Below are 19,657 nucleotides of genomic sequence, written 5' to 3' on the forward strand. Positions count from 1 at the left end.
TCTCGACGGCTATGCGCCGCTCTCTCCCTTGGAGGAGCCCTCTGCCTCACGGGGCGTGGTGACCGGCGGCAAGCTTCTCTTCGAAGGGGGCGGTTCGATGATGGGTTGTGATGAGGCGATTGGTGGCGAGCGTATCTTCGAGGCTCACGATCTGAGGATGCTCTACACTGAGGCGAGTGGTGGTGAGCCTCTTCGAGGAGCTCGTTCGGAGAAATAACTTTGGCTGTCGAGCGATACTCTTTTAAGGCTTGTAATTCGTCTGCAGTCATCTAAATGACCGGCGCTGAAGATCCCGCAAGGTTGGCCGCTCCCGTCGTTCTCTTCCTTCGAGGCGGCTCTATGACTCCAGCGTTACCTTGAAGCGGTTGGTGGAGATCGCCTTGACCACCTTCGTTGGCCGCTCCCGTAGTTCTTTTGGTTCGAGGCGGCTCTAAGACTCTTCCGTTCTTCGAGGCGGCTCTGAGACTCCGTCGCTTCCTCGAAGCGGCTCTAAGACTCTTCCGCTCTTCGAGGCGGCTCTGAGACTCCGTCGCTTCCTCGAGACGGGCGGCTCTAAAACTCTTCCGCTCTTCGAGGCGGCTCTGAGACTCCGTCGCTTCCTCGAGGCGGCTTTAAGACTCTTCCGCTCTTCGGGGCGGCTCTGAGACTCCGTCGCTTCCTCGAGGCGGCTCTAAGACTCCTCCGCTCTTCGAGGCGGCTCTGAGACTCCATCGCTTCCTCGAGACGGGCGGCTCTAAAACTCTTCCGCTCTTCGAGGCGGCTCTGAGACTCCGTCGCTTCCTCGAGGCGGGCGGCTCTAAGACTCTTCCGCTCTTCGGGGCGGCTCTGAGACTCCGTCGCTTCCTCGAGGCGGCTCTAAGACTCCTCCGCTCTTCGAGGCGGCTCTGAGACTCCGTCGCTTCCTCGAGGCGGGCGGCTCTAAGACTCTTCCTCTCTTCGGGGCGGCTCTGAGACTCCGTCGCTTCCTCGAGGCGGACGACTCTTCCGCTCTTCGGGGCGGCTCTGAGACTCCGTCGCTTCCTCGAGGCGGCTCTAAGACTCTTCCGCTCTTCGAGGCGGCTCTGAGACTCCGTCGCTTCCTCGAGGCGGGCGGCTCTAAGACTCTTCCGCTCTTCGGGGCTAGTGGTTGGGATCGCCTTGATCCTCTTCGTCATGACACGTGATCTAGTTTGCTTTCCCACAGACGGCGCCAAAATGATGCTGCTCCAAAAATGATGGGTCAGCCCAATGGTCTTGAAGCCCACAGGTCTTCTAAGTCCGGGAATCTTCAAGCCCAATATCGGGAATGCCAAGAGTCCTTGCCACGCGTCCGAGGTAGTCGAAGGGATCGCTCCACTCGTTAACCTACAAAACAGTTGAAAACACTAGGTGACACGCCGGGGGTGGCCCGGCGATTGTCCTCCGACGCTCAAGTCAGAAAACTATCACAATATAAGCAAATAATATTAATTAATTGCCTAAATAGTGCTTACCTTGTTATGTGTATGATAACACATATTTATAGGTGTAGTTTGATGTGGTTTTCTTGTTAAAAACCAATGTGGGACAAGTTGAATGTAATTAAGAGTGTTAATTGGATTTTTCCTCTAGATGGGCCAATTTGAGCATCTTGGGCCTAAATCCAATTATACACATCAATTTTCCCGGTCCCGAGTCGAAGGCAACGTGCTAAAAAATGTCGTTAAATTACTATTTCGCTAAGTTAATAGAATTTGACTAGTCCAGTTGTATTAATTTAATTTTACATAATAATAATTCTACAGGGGTAAATTACGGTCATTAGAAGTCTTTAATTAAGCTGATGAGAAGAAATCAAGAAATTGATAAAATCTGACATGGGATCAAATTCTCAAGCCAAAAGCCAAAAGCCAAAGCCAAATTTATATTTTTTAAAATAATTAAATGTTACATGGCCCAGACACAGACACAGAAATATTCCAGACAAAAAACAATAAATGCATTTGTTATTTTTTTGTCATGTGTTAGTTTTTATTGTTAGGTAGATGCAGAAAAGTTAAGAACAATGTACAATTGCTGCTGATCATTGACCTAAAGAGAGGTAAAAATAATAATAATAAAGAATTGATATATCATATGTGGATGGAAATTAGGAGGGGCCAATGATTGATCTTGTACAAAGCTCTCTCTTCACAATTCCCCAAAACATTTGATGATGCACAAACACATCACACTTCTGTTCATCAACAAATATTCAAGATTCAGACAGCAACTAATTACCCTTTATCAACCAACTTTCTCTTCTTAACTAAGTTTTATTACTTCTTTCCCACAATCAAATTAAACAGAATCTTGGTGGGATTCCCTCTTTTTCTCTCCAGACTTCTTCAGTTTTTTTTGCAGAATTTCATATTTAGTGATCTGGGTCGGGTCTGATTGTTCAATAGAATTGATAAAAGCCCAATAGGGATTTCGGGTTTTTCTAAATCGAACTTTCAAGGATAAAAAAGATTCGATTTTGGGATTTTTCTTTGAATTGTCTATTTTTTCTATCAAAGATTCAATTTTTATCGTAATTGGTGATCTGGGTCGGGTCTGTTTGTTCGAAAGAATTGATCAAGCCCAAATAGAAATTCCGGGTCTTTTTCAATTTCAAGAATCAAGAATTTCCGAATTAGGGTTTTTTTTTCTTGAACCTTCTATTTCCCAATCAAGATTCAATTTTTATCACAATTAGCAATTTGGGGTCACTTCAAATTTGCTTTAAAGACATGAATTTCAGGAGCATGGAAGAATTTTGGCCGTTCTACATGAGCCAGCACTCAAAACCAGCAACAAGGCGCTGGCATTTTGCAGGGACAATTTGCAGTTTTTTGTGCTTGGTATACTCACTGATCTTCAATTGGTGGTTTCTGATATTTGTGCCTGTAATTGGATATGGTCTGGCATGGTACAGCCACTTCTTTGTCGAAGGGAACGTGCCCGCAACTTTCGGACACCCGATTTGGTCTCTGATATGTGACTACAAAATGTTCGGATTGATGCTTACTGGTCAAATGGATAGAGAAATCAAGAGGCTTGGCAAGAGACCTATACTGCAAGCATACTAGTAATGCTTATGTTTTCATGTTCTTATGTTTCTTACAATTTCAACCTTTTTTTATTGAAAACATTGTTTGTAATAAACTAAAGTGACCTTTTGATTTCCCAATGTCTTCTGTTTCAGTATATATACACCCCCCCCCCCCCCCCCCCCCCACCCCCCTGATTGTGTTTGGTATACTGGTGAAAAGTGTATTTGGTTGAATTTGGCTGTATATTACGTCTCTAATGATATTTGATCGAGATATTCGTGTTTTCTGTCTCTAATGATATTTGATTGAATGAATGCGTAGCTTGAAGTTGCAGCCTTGAATCAGCCTCGGCAAATATTGTTTGTCAATTGTAACTTTTAGTGAATTTCATCGAGTTGTATCATATCATGCGCATATATAATATAAAATTCACACTTAGAATATATAAGCACAACAACAAAATCAATGTTAAATGAAAAAGAAGATTAACATATATCCCGGGATACTGATCCAGTAAAATCGAATTCAACGTGCTGTCATACATCAACATTTGCAATATATTGACTTACAAAGTGCTCTTCGAAAAAAGACTTACAGAAGTGAACTGCACATGAGCAAACGAAAAAGAAGGTAAACAAATTTCCTAAGTCAAAGCATTGCCTTCGATTTCGTAATTCAAAATCCCAAACTTGTAACAAGTATATATTTGTGCTTTGGGACACCAAAAGAATAGATAATTTCAGCTCCAATCTCGAGTAGACTCTGCAAAATCACAGTCGAGATTCTTTCTAATCGATCCCAAAAACACGTATATCGAACATTTCTCACTAAAATCAGCTCTACAAATCACAAGTCAGTGTTCCTCGAAAATGAAGGCAGCGGCATCCCTTCTTGAGGTCGAAGAATAACAAGAATACCGAACATTCCAAGCATTGGAAGCACAAGCAGCCATTTCAACAGTTTGTAGTAATACATATGGAAAGTAAGTGAGAAATCATCCGAAAAATAAACTCCGTTTTTGTCGACCATCTCCACCATTACAGTCCCTCCAGTTCTTACTCCTACAGTTGGAAGTTTCACCCTATGCTTCCCTGCTCGATCGAATATTTGGTTTTGCTTAATTGTTCTCTCTCCTTGGTAATTACCAGGTACCAACAAACTTATCTGTTATTATTACAAAAAAATAAAAAAAAACAGATTAAGTACACAAGTAAAAAGTCAATTAGAAGAAAAAAATTGAAAAATTAATAGCGGAAGAAAATTACATACCGTGACATTATAAGGAGCTTGTGAGCCAGAAGGGAACCTGTATCTATCTACAATCTCGATTTCAACCCAAAAATTCTTTCCTTCTTCATCTCGGAAAGTACGTGACGATGGAGTAACATAAATTCCTTGCCGATTAAAACGGTTTGCTGCGTTATTTCTCCCTTGATTTGATGTTCTCCAAGTCTGGAAATTGCAAGATTTTGTTAGAGAATATAAAAAAGATATCAAGCGAAAAAGTGTAAAACACATGTAATTGTTCGGTAAAATATCCTTTCCTTGAGAGGATGATGTGGCGAAGGAGTCGAGAAACAAAAGACATTGCCATTCATCGTGGTGACTACAAGATCAAGATCATCCCCACCATCTATATTGTCAGCCAAAACCATGCTATATCTGCCATTAAACAAAAAAAAAAAAAAAATCAGATCAAGATCACGAATTGTTATTTATTAAAAGGATTTCAAATATCTTACGATGTTTCTCCGATATCCACCACGTCAGCACACGATGTGGGCCCGTCTATGAGGTACAAATACCCATCAAACGATGTGCTAACAATCGTGAGTCCCTTTTTCTTCTCACCACGTTTGCTCAAATCAACTAACAGAACTTGATTCATTACTCTGCCATGTGTTCTATAAGGGTACGGCCGTACAATTGATCCATCTTTGCCACTAAGAACATATATGTTTCCGGATAGTGTCGGAACAACCACCTCTGTGTGTCCATCCCCATCCACATCTCCAATCGTGGGACCCTAGGGACAAAATAGTAATTGTTAACATAGTGTAAACATATTTTATAGCTTAATTAGGAGTAGAAATATTGCAGTATTACCTGAGGAACAAGGCTCTTAAGATGTGTTTCCCAAATTTCTTCTCCCTGTGCAGTCCAAGCAGCAACATTTCCGTGTGCATCGGCTGTCACTAATTCGATTTTCCCATCGTCGTTTATATCAGCTGCAATTACTGCTCCTTGAATTTCAGCCATTTCAAGAGGAAACTTCTCTCTAGTTTTGCCTAAACCAATAAATCAACAGTTAAGTACAATACTGTTGAGAAAAGCTCGTATAAATGTTTGTATGAGAATTCTGTGCATACCTTTGTGGTCCAAGACATAAAACAAGCCAAAAGAAGTGCCGACAAGAATGTCCAAATTGCCATCACCATCCAAATCAACAACTGTAGGAGAAGAATATATGTAGGCACGGAAATTTCCAGTGTCGGTACTCATATCCAGTTGAGCAGTCCATTTAACTTGCTTCGTGTCGAGGTTGAAAACAACAATACCACCAGCTACATACTTTCCAATATCAATGCCACCAAGTTCCTTCAAATGCTCTGGATTGTCATAATACCTGACCAAATTATAAATTAATCAACTGACATTATCAAGAACAACTGTAAAGAAAAGAAAAAAGAAAAGGTGAATTATTTGCTTTTAAGAATAAACTTACTCGCGGTCAAAGAAGTAAGAAACAGCAACAACCATCTCATTGACACCATCATTATCTATGTCTGCTATTACCTGGAGAGAAATAAAAACCGAAATGTGATTCTATAGTTCAAAAAAAAAAACAAGCCAATAAGAAAGAAAGCTCCAAATACATCACTATACTTACAGGAGTGCACAAGACGTGTGCATCAATGTGAACGTAATCTTCCAATTTCTCATGCTGTGCTTCAGTCCATTCCTCGTCTCCCCACATGGTTTCATCAACATACTCATCGTAATCGTAATTGTACTCATCCGCCAGCTCATCGGTATCCCTGAACAACTCAAAGGATGAGTCAGCATCCGCTTCGAGACCTCCATTATTTTCCACTGTTGCAGCAGGAACATCCTCGTTTTCTTTCGAATCTTTATCTTCAAGAAGCCTTCTTCTTACAGTGTTTCCACTTTCTCCATTGCCAACGTTAGTTACAGTATCGTTTGTGCTTAGTGACAATTTGATGTCTGCACCTGGTTTAGTAACATTTTCCACCCCGGTTTGCGCTTGAGATGCATTCAGCTGATTGTGTGGAATATTATCGGGAGTTGTGCTTTTTGATGTGTCGTCGTGAAGTTTTTCTGGATTGGGATTTGGTGAGTCGTGGTGACCTGCTGTGGGGTGTGTAATATTCGCTGCCAATGTACTCGCATTGTCTGATCAAATATTTCAGCTGTGAGATACATGTTTAACACACACACACACACACACAGAGGGGGGGGGGGATGCAATTGTAGCAAACAGACTAGCATTGTGCTTATTTCAAAGCAAGAAAACATAAGATCATTGGAGCAAATGGATTATGCCAATTGCATGTGAAGAAAAAGTTCACTGAAGGAAAAAAAAACGTACGAGCTAATGAATTCATAAGAGCCTCCTCGATGAGTTGGTCATCATGAACATCTGGGTGGGACCTGTCAACAGGATCTGGATGCAAACCGACATGCCAATCTTTTTTAACTCTCAACCTCGGAATCTCCAGTTTATCAGACATCATATATCCCGAAACCCTGTTTTTCCAGAAAATAAAATGAAATAAGTCACAATAAGCAAAGCCAATCATTTAGGACGACGTAGCGGAATGGAACGTTACCTGAAAAAGAGCACTTCGCCATTATAAGTGGCTAAAGCAATTTCTCTAACTCCATCCTTGTCAATGTCATACAGAAGAGGACTAGAGTGAACAGTTGACTGATGAAAAGCCGGCCACCCTGATAAATTACACAAAAACACAATAACTCATCGTTATGCATATTCATTTATATACATCTGCTTACATATATAGGAAAAGATAACTTAGAAATAAAATATTTTCTACGTGCATAACAAGACATAGAGTCCGTAACTACTAGTAGTTTTGCAAACTGTTAGTTGTACCTGGCAATTTATCTCCATCGGTTCCTTCTAGGACTTCCAAGTAATGCACAAAGGATGGAACCACTACTTCAAGCTTTCCATCACTAAGATATAAAAGAATTTACATCAAGATTCTAAGTCAATACAAATCGAACATGGACAAACTTGTAAATTATGAAAAAGTGCATTATATTACAATCCGGTCATAGATCAAAATCGGAAAAAATCAAGCAAATCCCCTCTTGAAAAGATCATCTGATTATCCATCTAATATACTACCATAGGTTGACTTGACCTATCATTCAATTCTTCAATAACCAATATTCTTCAGTAACATATAATATCACATAAAATCTAAGAGAAACGAAAGTGAAACATAACATGAATAAAGCATTTAGATATACGAGAAACTTCAATTAAGACAGCTATTTTTACGTCACCTGTTAATATCCGCAATCAAAGGCGACGCATATATGCTAGAACTCACTTCAGCTTGCCATCTCAGTTCCAAATGCCGAGGGCATTGTGTATTCAACAATTCATCTTCATCACTATCCACACACAAAACGAACAATTACAATATTTTACCAAACCGATCCAAAAAAAAAGTTGCATGAATACAAAATCACTTAATTAAAATATATTTTTGAACTGTTCTATCATAAACGAACTGACTGACATCACCCAATTATAAAAAAATTCCGCTTCTACCCATAACAACCCAATTCAGATGAATTTAATAAAAAAATAAATTTTTTTTTTTGCCCCAATCCAATCAGAGTATTGAAATGCAAAATGTTGATCTAGAATAATAGCATTAAGAAAAAACTTACAAATTGGGGTAACCTAGGGCATCGTCAGTGGCCTCACGCTCTCGAAATTTATTCTTTTTCTCCTCCTCCGCTTGAGAAACTCCATAATCGAAAATCAAACACGATAATAACGTGAAAACAAGAAAATAAAGAAACAGAAAACTCCAAGTTTTCATGAATTAAACACCCCCAAGATTTCGCTTAGACTGAAACTGAAAAATGAAACCCTAGGGAAAAAGGGGGCGAGAAATTGTGTCAAGTCAAAGCCCCAGTGGAGGGTTTAGGAGATCTGAGAGAAAGAAGCAGTTTGCAGTTTGGAGCATCGACGAATTTACAGAAGATGCATTCTTTAATTTTTCTTCTTCTCTTCTCCTTTTCTTTTTTCTTTTTCTTTTTTCATTAAACCAACCAAAATCTTCTTATTTGTTTAAATGCCCTTCTATTTCGGCATATTTGCACTTCGTTGCAGGCTGTAATAAGTCCATCAAATTATAAAATTATAATTGGAGAACCAAATTAATTTAAAAAAAAAATATCTGAACCAAATCTAAATTAGTTTCAATTAGAAGATTCTTTTTTTTTTTTTTTTTTTTGAGAAACAATTAGAAGATTCTTACATAAATTAAATTCGATTGCTAATTTTCTAATTTTTTTAGATAAAAATAAAAAATAAAAAATAAAATCGAATTTATTTTCTTACTGGTTCTGATTTCTGAATATTAAGGCCCATATACCCTATTGGGCTTGAGCTTCGTGGGCCTCCCAATAGGATCTACAACTCCTACTTGTGGGCCGATGGCTTCCATTTGAAAGACAAATGACTCAAATTTATTTATAATCATCCAAATATTTATTGTTTTATGTTGCTTTTTAATGAGTTTTTATATTGAACGTCCCGGTTAAAAAATTGGGTATTTATTAGATTATTTAATCTTATCTTATATAGTTTTATTTTTACAGCCGAACAAGGCCTACTAAACTTATGTAATATCTGACAGAAAAAAATATCATTTGAATTTCAATACAACTTTTTTCACTCTGAACACTCACAATACGAGTATTTTTCTGGTTAATTTGAGAAGAATAAACAAAAATGCATGGTAAACTATGGTAGTAAATTAAAAAAATTGACAATAAATTTCTGAAAGTTGAACGTAAACTTTGAGAATTTAGTATTTCAAAAAACATGGTAGTACATTCTACAAAATTGGTAGTGAACCTCGACCGTAAACGTTAGCATAACGCACCTCATACTCGTCGTTCGTCGTAATACATGTCCCGCACTATTCACAAACACGCTTCACGCTCTTTTAAGAACTTTTAGCAAATACCAATACGAGGGTATTTTCGTAAAGTGTAGGAACAAGAGAATTTTATTATAATTATTTGAAATTAAAAAAGAAAACGTGTCTTATTGCTAACCAAATTATCATTTTGATGGACTATAAAGTAATAGAAAGTTGCCTAAAGAAAAAGGCCTTTCTTTTTTTAATTGGAAAGAATAAAGAACACATAGGTCATAACGCCAGAAATAAACATTGGATCCAACAAAGAAATAATATTAATTAATTAGATTTTGTCAAAAAATAAATAAATTAATTAATAAATTGCAATTAAATGCATCCCAATTTAAATGGGAACAATAACAATAAATAGTTTAGGCTAATTGGCCTAGAGAAAAAGTCAACGCATCAAAAATGTTTTCCGATGAAGACTTCTTCCACTACAGCCTCCTCTCACTCTACCTCATCACACCCCCCACTATCTTCTCTCTCCTCTTCCTCACCGCCCCTTACGGCAAGCACCACCGCCCCGGATGGGGGCCCACCATCCCGCCGCCGCTAGCCTGGTGTCTGATGGAGAGCCCCACTATATGGCTCACTCTCCTCCTCTTCCCCCACGGCAGAAACAGCACCAACCCACGCGCCGTCGTACTCATCTCCCCTTTCCTCCTCCACTACCTCCACCGGAGTTTCATCTACCCCCTCCGCCTCTTCCTCAGAACCCCCACAAACCAGATCAAGAAACCGGGTTTTCCGGTGAGTATAGCTTTGTTGGCTTTCGGGTTTAATTTGCTGAATGCTTACTTGCAAGGCAGATGGGTTTCCGAGTACGCGGATCTTGACGGAGATGGGTGGTTCTGGTGGCGGATGGCCGGCGGCGCGGTGGTGTTCGGCGGCGGTGCGGTGGCGAATGTGTGGTCGGACAGTGTGTTGATGGGCTTGAAAGATGGCGGCGGCGGTGGTGGGTATAAGATACCTAAGGGTGGGCTTTTTGAATTTGTGAGCTGTCCGAATTATTTTGGTGAAATTATGGAGTGGTTGGGCTGGGCTTTGATGACGTGGTCATGGGCCGGGCTCGGGTTTTTTATGTACACGTGTGCTAATTTGGTGCCAAGAGCTGTGGCCAATCATAACTGGTATTTGGAGAAATTTGGGGAGGATTATCCCAAGACTAGGAAATCTGTTATTCCTTTTTTATATTAATTAATTAATTTATTTGTAAACTTTAGTTTGATTATTGTTTATGCTTATGTTATTGCGTTGCATGAACATCTAATGTTTGAATTATTTTGCTAATTCTTGTAACAAGATGTAAGTTGAATTTAAATCATTTTACCACGCAATCGGAATGAAAAATATTATTCTGAAATCGGAATTTTTAAATTTTTAGTCATATATAATATAAAACACATAATAATATTGATATTATAAATGTAATTCTTGAAACAGAAAAATTGAATTTACCGAAAATTAACATGGGATAGGATACTGAAATATGTATCCTAATTTCGTTCCAGAAAAAAAAATCAAAAACAAAAAAAATTTGAAATCAGAATGGAGGAATTTGCACCGTAATTTTGTTCCAATTTTCACCCCTAATGTATGCACGTCGAAACCTATTATGGGCTTGAAAGAAGCTATGTTTTAGTAGTTGGACTGGGCTTGGGTACCCAGTGCGAATAATTAAAAACAAGAACATATTTCTCATCGAATAATAGTATAAATAATTTAAGAAAAAATATATTTGTCAATATTACATAAACAACATTGAAGAAGGTGATGGAATTTTAATCATGAACAAATAAGATTCGTCGTCTATTTATAAGGTCTGATTGATTTGTGTACAGGAAAACCCTAGATAAATTAGAATCCCAATTCCGTAGTGACGTAGACTACTAGGTTCTTAATCATGCCTTCCTGCTCCGCCGGATCTCCGAGTTTGCTTTTTCTGCAACCGTCTCCAAATCTCTTCGGCGGTTATGGTTATGGCTCTCGGATACATTTAATCTATCGAAACCGAGATGCGCAGTTTTCGATTCGGATTAATCGGAGAATTGATTTCCGATCTTCTCACCGGATGAGTGTTTCTCCGAAATCGTCTCCCAATTTTTTCGCCGGCGGTGGTGTTGGGATCCGTACGACGAGTATTTCTGACGAATCAGTCCCTCGTTTGCCTCCGATTACCTCGCCGTGGCTGATGCTGCCACCTTCCTTCGGAGAAGAAGGCGGCGGAGGAGGAGGAGGAGGAGACATGGTTTATAACTTCTACAGCCTCGCGGAGAACGAGGTACTGAGTTTCGCCGGCGACGGAGAATCAGAACTGCCGTTGCCGTACGAAAATGCGGAGTTTGTCGGATGCTCGCACGGCTGGATCGCTTTGTTCGACAACAGCAACTCCGATCTGTTTCTCTTCAATCCAATTTCCGGCCGCCACATAAAACTCCCCCCAATTAACAACTACGGCTGCGTAACCAACGTCATCATTTCCTCCTCCCCCGACGAAGAAGAAAAACACTGCCGCGCAATGATGACTTACGGCGTCGAAGACAGGCTGGCGTTCTGCTGGCCTGGCCGGAGCTTGGACTGGACTCCCATCGGAAAATATTCCTCCACCACCACCACCACCTCCGAAATCAGGTCATACAAATCATGTGTCTACTCCACAAACCAAAAACTCTTCTTCTCAATCACATCAGAAGACGAGTTCGACGTGTGGGACCTACGCGACCACAGGTATCCACGTAGGATCCCAATGGATGACGTGGCAGTTGACTACGGTCAAACCTTCCTCTCTTCAATGGACAACAACGAAGCCGAGATCGGCTACCTGAGATTCCTCGTTGTATCCGACCACTCCGACGAACTCTTTCTAGTGAGGCGTTTCGTCATGGAGCGAGTGAACTCAGATGATGACTCGGATGATGTTCCGTACAAGACTATTGGTTTCGATGTTCATAGATATTGTCCAAAGGATAGATTATTCAAGTACATGGATAAGGGCTCGTTGGATGGATTGGCGTTTTTTATCGGTATTAATCATGGGTTTGCTTTGTGCGCCGATGATTATATCGGATTGAAGCCTAACTCTATTTATTTTACCGATACGTATAGCCCACCGGATAGGTGTGGAAACACGTACGGTGGGCATGATATTGGTATTTTCAGCTACGAAGACGGTACGGTGTCACCGTGTTATTATCCGTGTGATGTGGGGAGCATACAAAGGATTTCACCATCACCTATGTGGTTTACCCCAAATGTCCCGATTTAGATTTATTTTTGAATTTTATTTTTTTCGGATTTGAATTTTATTTTAGCCCATGCAGTAAAAGAATAATCTAAATAAGAATGGAGTTCAAAGTTAGAAGCAGCAGTCTCATTTGTTCAGCCATCAGTTTCAAAATTTGATGGTCACCTACTATGAAATCGGTCGATGCAGGATAAGGATAATTGTTTTCGTAATTTGCCTTTTCGCCAGACTCCATTTTAACTCGATATTTATTTTACGCAAATGTACTCGAGTTTCGAAAATACCCAGCAGTTTCATCTGCTGAAACATTACATTCAACAATCAAACTGAACTAAAATCAAAAAAATAATTTAGAAACAAACATCCAAGCAAATTCTCTACGCCACCTAATGTTTTTCCAAATCAAAATCCCCAAAACTAAAAGTAAAAAATAAAATAAAATTTAGAAACAACAAAGCATGTAGAATATAGTTCGAACAACAATCTTCACCTGTAGTAGAATTTTCTCAGACAAAGCTTCGGTTAACTTCCAGATCGACATTTACTGCAGATTCATCTACTTCAGAGTCGTCATCTTCATTATCTTCTAATATATCAGCCACCAACTTCTCATGCTTCTCCTTTAATTCCTTTGAACTTACAGCCTCCTTTATGACTTGTTTCACTTCTGCAGCTAAAGCCTCGATCTTACTCTTCGATTCTTCATCTGGTGTATCTCCTGCTTTTGCCACCTCTGCCTTTAAAACCTCGATCTTCTCTTTCAAATCCGAAGAGTTTACGAAATCGTCTATAATCATAGTAACTTCCTCATGAAAAGCATCTACTTTCGCCTTGGCTGCTCTGTCTGATGAGACAACTTGCAACCCCAATGAGTTAAGGACATCCTTAAATTCCGAATCTAATTCTGCGCTCAACTGCGTAATCTTTCTCTGTAATTCCGGGCTTGCATCGACGTCCGACTTTGCTATTTCAGACTTCAGCGTCTCAATCTTTTGTTTTATTTCAGGCCGATCAACAAACTCATTGAATCTCTTATTAATTTCGATTTTCAGTTCATCTTTGGTGGCGCTCTTCTTCGAGGGATTTAAAGAATTGGATAACTCTTTCAAAGTATCGAGCTTGTATTTCAGGCTGGAGTAATTAGGTGCTGTGGGAAGGTTTCTCTGAAACTCTTCCATCAGGTGCTCGATTTTTTCCTGTAAAGCAGCAGGATGTGCGAGCTGGTCGTTCACATTCCTTGCTTTTGCAATTTCTTCACGCACCATCAGAATCTTTTCCTCCATGCCCAGAGATTTTGCAGCCTTGTCATATTCATAATCGAGCTCTATTTTTAGCTTCTCAATCATACCCTGCAACCCTGTATCTGCAGACCCTGAAGAAGACTTACTGGCTTCTAGAATCTGTTGTTTCAGTTTTTCAACTTCATCTCTTAACTCCACTTCCGAAGTCATACTTATAGGCATTATGGGTTCTTCTTTCTTTTTCATATTGACCTTTCTTTTGGGATCGATTGGAATTCCTTCCTGGAATCCACCAAGTTTCCGGAACTTTTGAGCCCTGTGTTTTAGAAGTGTTTCTGTGTCCATCTTTGTAAGTTCCTGTCCGATCAGAAATGTATCTTTTGAGTTTCTTTCGTTCACAAAATGTATATAAACTAATAAACTCAATAAAATGGAAAATGAAGAAAGAGCCACTCACATCCATCGATTCAATAATTGCAGTTTTTATCTGTTGTGAAGTCCAATAAGAATCTGCATGTGCACCACCAAGAGGTTCCTGCGAGAAGCGACAGATTTCAAAAATGCAAATTAAAATCAGTTCACTGAACCTGAAGATAGATGGTGCAAATAATGATACGAGGTCGATTTATTAATTGGTCTACGTTCATAGATGGTGAGAGAATGAGAAAATATGTTTAAAGGAGAATTCCATCCTCAAAGAACAATTTACAGTTTGCTTCTAGAATAAATTATGATGTTGCAGTTAAAAGAAAAATAGAACCGGGAAGAAAGATAATGGCAGGAAAACAGAGAAGATATGCTCAAGGAACAAGTACAATTTGCTAGTTCTAGAAGAAATTATAATGCAGTTGCAAGGAATATAAAACCAGAAAAGGGAAGGTGAATGAGTATTACAGGGATAACACCATCACATATTTGTAGCTTGGTCAGCTCTGTAGCTGTTATCTTCAGCTTCTCAGCAGCCTGACAAGAAAAGCAAAAAAAGAGGTTACAACTATGACATCCGTTCTTGACATGCATACCAGATTTGACATATCCTTAAATCACCTTTGGAGAAGCTTTTGCAGTTTTCCATAAGATTGCAGCACATGCTTCAGGACTGTCACATGGAAATGGAAAGGCCCAAGTCAAAATCTCAGAAATCAGGAAAAGGGAAAAAAAGAGGTGAAGGAAAGGATTTTAGCCCCGTAACTTCACATACAAGATGTGAGGCCAAGTACCAAGACGCCACAAAAGGTATTTGAAATGAAGAAAGTTGAGAAAGATATAGAATTGCAGAAGGAACCCAAACTGATGATGGACCACATGCATTTTTGCAGCTATTACAAATGTTCATTGCAAAATTAATAATAAGAAGTTACAGGCCCGGGGAAGCAATAGACTAACAAACGCGGGAGCATTATAGGATGTGGTACAGAAAATGTTCTCATGGAGGCCGTTTTCAAGGAATTTACACCGTCAAAATATTGTACCGTAAATACAATTTAGATAATAAAAAAATTTGTTGCAATCCTTTATTATGTAATGAGACCATTAAGACACGAAGTGCATCTTAACATAGATAGTATCAGCATAAAAATGTGATGAAAATCACCTGGCAACATAGAAGACTGCGTTTTCAAGCATTAACAGCTTGTTAGCACAACCAATAGCCAGAGCTCCACCAGAGCCACCCTCACCCATAACAATTGAAACAATTGGTACTTTCAGACCAAACATAGTCCTCAAGTTCTGTGCTATTGCTTCTCCCTACATATAAAATAACACCCGATTAGCTTGCACAATTCAGTCATCTCTAGGACTTTGCATTACAGAATGACTATATATACAGTACTTGGCCCAGCTCCTCAGACTTAAGGTCAGCATACGCCCCTGGAGTATCAATGAAGGTGACGATGGGAAATCCATGGTGATCAGCATAATGCATCATGCGTAGTGCCTTCCTGTAACTGTTCAGACCAATATGTTATTGTCAGTACCATATCCAAAAAGAATTTCCCCATTTTGTTAAATGTTTTGAATGGAATATCAGACTGCAAAACATTATGAATGATAGTGCGCAGATTGCATCTAGGACATGGTGTATTGCTACTTTTCACATTGCAAAAGTTCATGAAGAAGGTTCAAATTAAGAAATAATTTTCTATATGCATACCCATGAGGGGTAGGCATCCCAAAGTTGCGCTGGATATTCTCTTTTGTGTTCCTTCCCTTTTGTTGGCCCATGAACATGTAACTTCTGCCATTTATGGTACCAAGTCCAGTGACTACTGCAGGATCATCATATCCAGCTCGATCACCGTGGAGCTCTACAAACTGGATGCATGTAAATGAAAAGATTAATTATAGTCTTCTTTATTTAACTAATAGTTTTTTATCGAATAGTATAACTTCACTAGCAACTATGTCTAGTAAAATGCATTTATTTAGAAAAACAGAATCTGCAAATAAGAAATTGGATCAAAGACCTTCTCAGTAATATTGAAGACATGATCAAGGAATGTCGGCCTGTTGGGATGCCGTGCAATGTTCACACGTTGTATAGGGGTCAGATGTGTGTAAAGATCCTTCAGAGCCTACAAGAGACATGACAAAAAATTAATAAAATTGGCAGCTAGCGTCACATTAACACATGAGTTTGAAGTAACTAGTTGATATGGCAAAGAGTACTTAATGCTGAATATACCTGTTGATATTTATTCTCTAGTGAGATAATTTGATCACTGAAATCCAGGCCAGTTTCGTTTGCCATCTTTTGCACCTGTAGCATGAAAGGAGAAAGGACTAAACCGAGGGATCACATATTTTATGTGAAGAGTTATGTTGATAAATTGTACCAAAAAGGTTTAAATTGGTCGTACGTCGATTATTTTTTTCTGCAGATCCATTAGAGGTTTCTCGAAATCGAGTGTGACTGGCTTTGGCTTCTCTCTCAAAGGCTTGAAAGGTGAGAGGTGGCTAAGGACTCCACCCTTAACATCTAGGTCGGGATCTTCCGGCCACGGATATTCATGCTTTTTAACTTTCCTGACCTTGGCAGATATAGTGAAGTCTCTCCTTTTCGCCCCTAATTGGGACCTTCCAAGGGATCTTAGGGGTACACCACAGGCACCATTACTCGAGCTCCTAAGAATATCTGAAGCAGTTGGTTTCGAAGCCAAATTCCCAGTGAATGACGCTGGAGGCTGGGTGACGGAAGCCATATTTCCACCTTCTAATCAGAATAATCTGGATTGCGGAAATAGATAATCCCAGAGAAAAATAGATAGTGGAATCATGTTAGAAATTGAGGATTGAAGTTCAGAAAAAATTATAATTATTGGCATACTTTCTTTAACTTTGAATGCAGGAGCAAATAATTTATCCACAGATTGCATTAAATTCTCAATTAAGTAATTCGGCGAGCTGAAAGTTCGTGATTTTTCGGTCTTAACCGCTGTAAGTGAACGAATATAATAGGACACATAACTAATCCAATAAGCAAATGAATGAAAGGAAGGAAGCTTAACAGAAACAAGCTCCAACAACACGTGAATCAGACAACAACAAAATTAAGCGAAAAAAAAAAAGAGCAATCAATAATTTCTACACAGCAACTACTCGATTCACGAACAGAGAGAGGTAAACTTCACTAATCAGCTGAATTACTAAAAATAAACAAAAATTAATAACCCCAATTAGCTCAAATCACGCCGATAACCCAAAACCACAAGCGCAGATTCAAATCAACAAAGAGTATAACACATGCATCCAGCATTGAAGCAATTCGAGCTTAATATCAATTAATTAAAAAAAAAAAACATATGCATCCGCGTAAAAATAGAAAAGGAAAACAAACCTAATAAACCGAATGCAGCAACAATGGGAAACAACCATATAATAATGGATATGACGAAGAGGCCGATCGGAGGAATTGAGAGGAGTGAGAGAGTGAGTTAGAGAGAGAGAGAGAAAGAGAAAGAGAGGTTAATACGGGAGAGGGAGCATAGGAAAGATCGTCACTAATTACAGATTTGCATAATTTTCGATGATTTCTATGCTAAATAAATTGAAAAAAAATAAAAATAAAAAATAAAATTATAAAATTATAATTTTTTTTATTTTTTTATTTTTTTAGTAAATAAAAATTAAAAATTAAAAAATGAAAAAAAAAAAAAAAGAAGTATTGGGCCATTGGGCTCGATAATTTCAATGTTATGCTTCTTAGGGCAGACCGCGACGATTGGGATTTGGTAACACAGATTGGTAAGTTCTCACTAGTATTTATATTTAATAATTTCAATTAGCTAAAATTTATAAATGATGACTTGGAAATTTGTTCCACTGAATTTGTTGAGGAATTGTTTCATTTGATTGTATGAAGCACATTATTTATTCAGATTAATACTTGAATTGAATAATATTTTATAAATAAAAATAAATAAAAATTCATCAGTTGATTTTTCAAATAGATTTGGATAGTCAAACAAATTTTCCTCAGGTTAGGTGACATTTATTACGATCCTACCAAATTATTACAACTAGTATAAACCTTCGAAATATTAAATTAGTGAGTCATTTCTGAGGCGGGGTCAAATTACGAAAAAACTCTTCATGTTTGGGTAATTACAACTATCCCCTATGCTATGCATATTCTTATACGTCCACCATTAAAGTCTCAAATTTAGTGGAATCTTCTAGACATGTTGAATAGTCTCCAATTTATACCCGTTTTACATTATCCGAACTCTATATTTTGAAACAAGATGATAAGATGTATCTCTTGGCTTGTAAAAATCAGATCGTGGTGCATCAGAAACTGTATTTTTGCACAAAATAAGTACAAGCTAAAGAACATTTCATGAAATCCAGAACTGTTAAATTTGACACCATAAAGATGGACATGTAAGAAGATTCATAGTTAATGAAGGTGACTATAATTACTCAAACAATAAGGGGTTTTTTCGTAATTTAACCTTACATTATAGGATGGCCGTCATTTATCCTTGTAGTTATTACAAATCATGCTAATAATATTTCGTTATGACAAACTCATTTTATTCCACAGACACGTTGATTTCTTCAAAGATTGTTATTTTTATCTGAAATGCTAATTGTAGCGGGACTTTTATCGAGATTGGCTTATTTGCAGCGGTAGTCTCATTTGTCAATTTTTTAACTTTCTAAAAAAACCGAAACGCTCTCAACTAAAAAAAATCGAAAACTTAGAATTTGAAGCTCGTTCGACAAATTCAAAAACGAACAACGACTTCTTCAATGGCTGATCAAAATAACTTTTATATGGTAAAAAGAAAGGAAAAAATAAAAAATAAAAAAAATTAAAACTTGGTATAATCGTGCTATACAGCACGAGAAGTATCAAAAAAGGGAAAAAAGTTGGAGTTACCCGTGCTGTACAACACGGGAACTTGGGTATCAATTTTCAATTTTTTTTTTTTTTTTTTTTTTTTTTTTTTTTGTATTATTAGTTTTTATATTCCTTTGTATTATTAATTTTATAATTTGGTAGGGTGATGATGGTGATTTTGACGATGAATGTACAAACGAGTACAATAATCCGAATATGTGTTATCATGTTCCTTAAATAATTAGAAAATTCGATATTTAGAAAAAAATATTAAAAAAAAAATAAAAAATATTAAAACTTTAAGTTCCCGTTCTGCAGAACACGGGAACTTGAATAATCTTCAAGTTCCCGTGTTCTGCAGAACGGGAACCTCATATTTTTTGAGTCCTCCGTTCTGCAGAACACGGGAACATGAAGATTATTCAAGTTCCCGTGTTCTACAGCACGGGTGATTCATATTCAAATTTTTTTTTCTCCGAAAATAAAAATTCAAAAAACAGTTTGAAGGTCCCGTTTTCTGGAGCACGAAAATTTGAATCGCCCGTTTTCTGGAGCACGGAAACTCGAAGAAAATTCAA

At 38.3% G+C, this 19,657-nt stretch overlaps 5 protein-coding genes across 5 annotated transcripts; 3 read left to right on the forward strand and 2 right to left on the reverse strand.

The window, feature by feature from the left end:
- Positions 1 to 2,592: 2,592 nt before the first annotated feature.
- Positions 2,593 to 3,307, forward strand: LOC105953035 (transmembrane protein (DUF962)). Its single transcript, XM_012976653.2, has one exon. The coding sequence runs from the start codon at positions 2,730 to 2,732 to the stop codon at positions 3,066 to 3,068; it is 339 nt and encodes a 112-aa protein (XP_012832107.1). The 5' UTR covers positions 2,593 to 2,729; the 3' UTR covers positions 3,069 to 3,307.
- A 193-nt stretch (positions 3,308 to 3,500) lies between these two features.
- DEX1 (defective in exine formation protein (DEX1)) lies at positions 3,501 to 8,425 on the reverse strand. Its single transcript, XM_012976648.2, has 13 exons — positions 7,980 to 8,425; positions 7,587 to 7,697; positions 7,168 to 7,250; positions 6,884 to 7,001; positions 6,643 to 6,800; positions 5,923 to 6,446; positions 5,758 to 5,828; positions 5,402 to 5,658; positions 5,139 to 5,320; positions 4,775 to 5,058; positions 4,577 to 4,694; positions 4,302 to 4,484; positions 3,501 to 4,196 (listed from the first exon to the last, which is right to left on the reverse strand). Exons 1-13 carry the CDS (start codon positions 8,132 to 8,134, stop codon positions 3,879 to 3,881), a joined length of 2,562 nt encoding a protein of 853 aa, XP_012832102.1. The 5' UTR covers positions 8,135 to 8,425; the 3' UTR covers positions 3,501 to 3,878.
- A 1,128-nt stretch (positions 8,426 to 9,553) lies between these two features.
- DET2 (3-oxo-5-alpha-steroid 4-dehydrogenase family protein) lies at positions 9,554 to 10,605 on the forward strand. Its single transcript, XM_012976651.2, has one exon. It carries the CDS (start codon positions 9,656 to 9,658, stop codon positions 10,442 to 10,444), a length of 789 nt encoding a protein of 262 aa, XP_012832105.2. The 5' UTR covers positions 9,554 to 9,655; the 3' UTR covers positions 10,445 to 10,605.
- A 545-nt stretch (positions 10,606 to 11,150) lies between these two features.
- Positions 11,151 to 12,512, forward strand: LOC105953033 (uncharacterized). Its single transcript, XM_088823878.1, has one exon. The coding sequence runs from the start codon at positions 11,151 to 11,153 to the stop codon at positions 12,510 to 12,512; it is 1,362 nt and encodes a 453-aa protein (XP_088680004.1).
- Positions 12,513 to 12,725: 213 nt separating this feature from the next.
- LOC105953032 (acetyl-coenzyme A carboxylase carboxyl transferase subunit alpha, chloroplastic) lies at positions 12,726 to 17,801 on the reverse strand. The gene is made up of 11 exons (XM_012976649.2): positions 17,571 to 17,801; positions 16,594 to 16,960; positions 16,419 to 16,493; positions 16,201 to 16,308; positions 15,888 to 16,048; positions 15,567 to 15,681; positions 15,327 to 15,481; positions 14,780 to 14,831; positions 14,627 to 14,695; positions 14,190 to 14,267; positions 12,726 to 14,089 (listed from the first exon to the last, which is right to left on the reverse strand). Exons 2-11 carry the CDS (start codon positions 16,933 to 16,935, stop codon positions 12,998 to 13,000), a joined length of 2,247 nt encoding a protein of 748 aa, XP_012832103.2. The 5' UTR covers positions 16,936 to 16,960; positions 17,571 to 17,801; the 3' UTR covers positions 12,726 to 12,997.
- Positions 17,802 to 19,657: the final 1,856 nt, after the last annotated feature.

Source organism: Erythranthe guttata, chromosome 10 (genome assembly GCF_056151865.1).
Source record: "Erythranthe guttata isolate IM_541 chromosome 10, IM_541, whole genome shotgun sequence".
Lineage (NCBI taxonomy): Eukaryota > Viridiplantae > Streptophyta > Magnoliopsida > Lamiales > Phrymaceae > Erythranthe > Erythranthe guttata.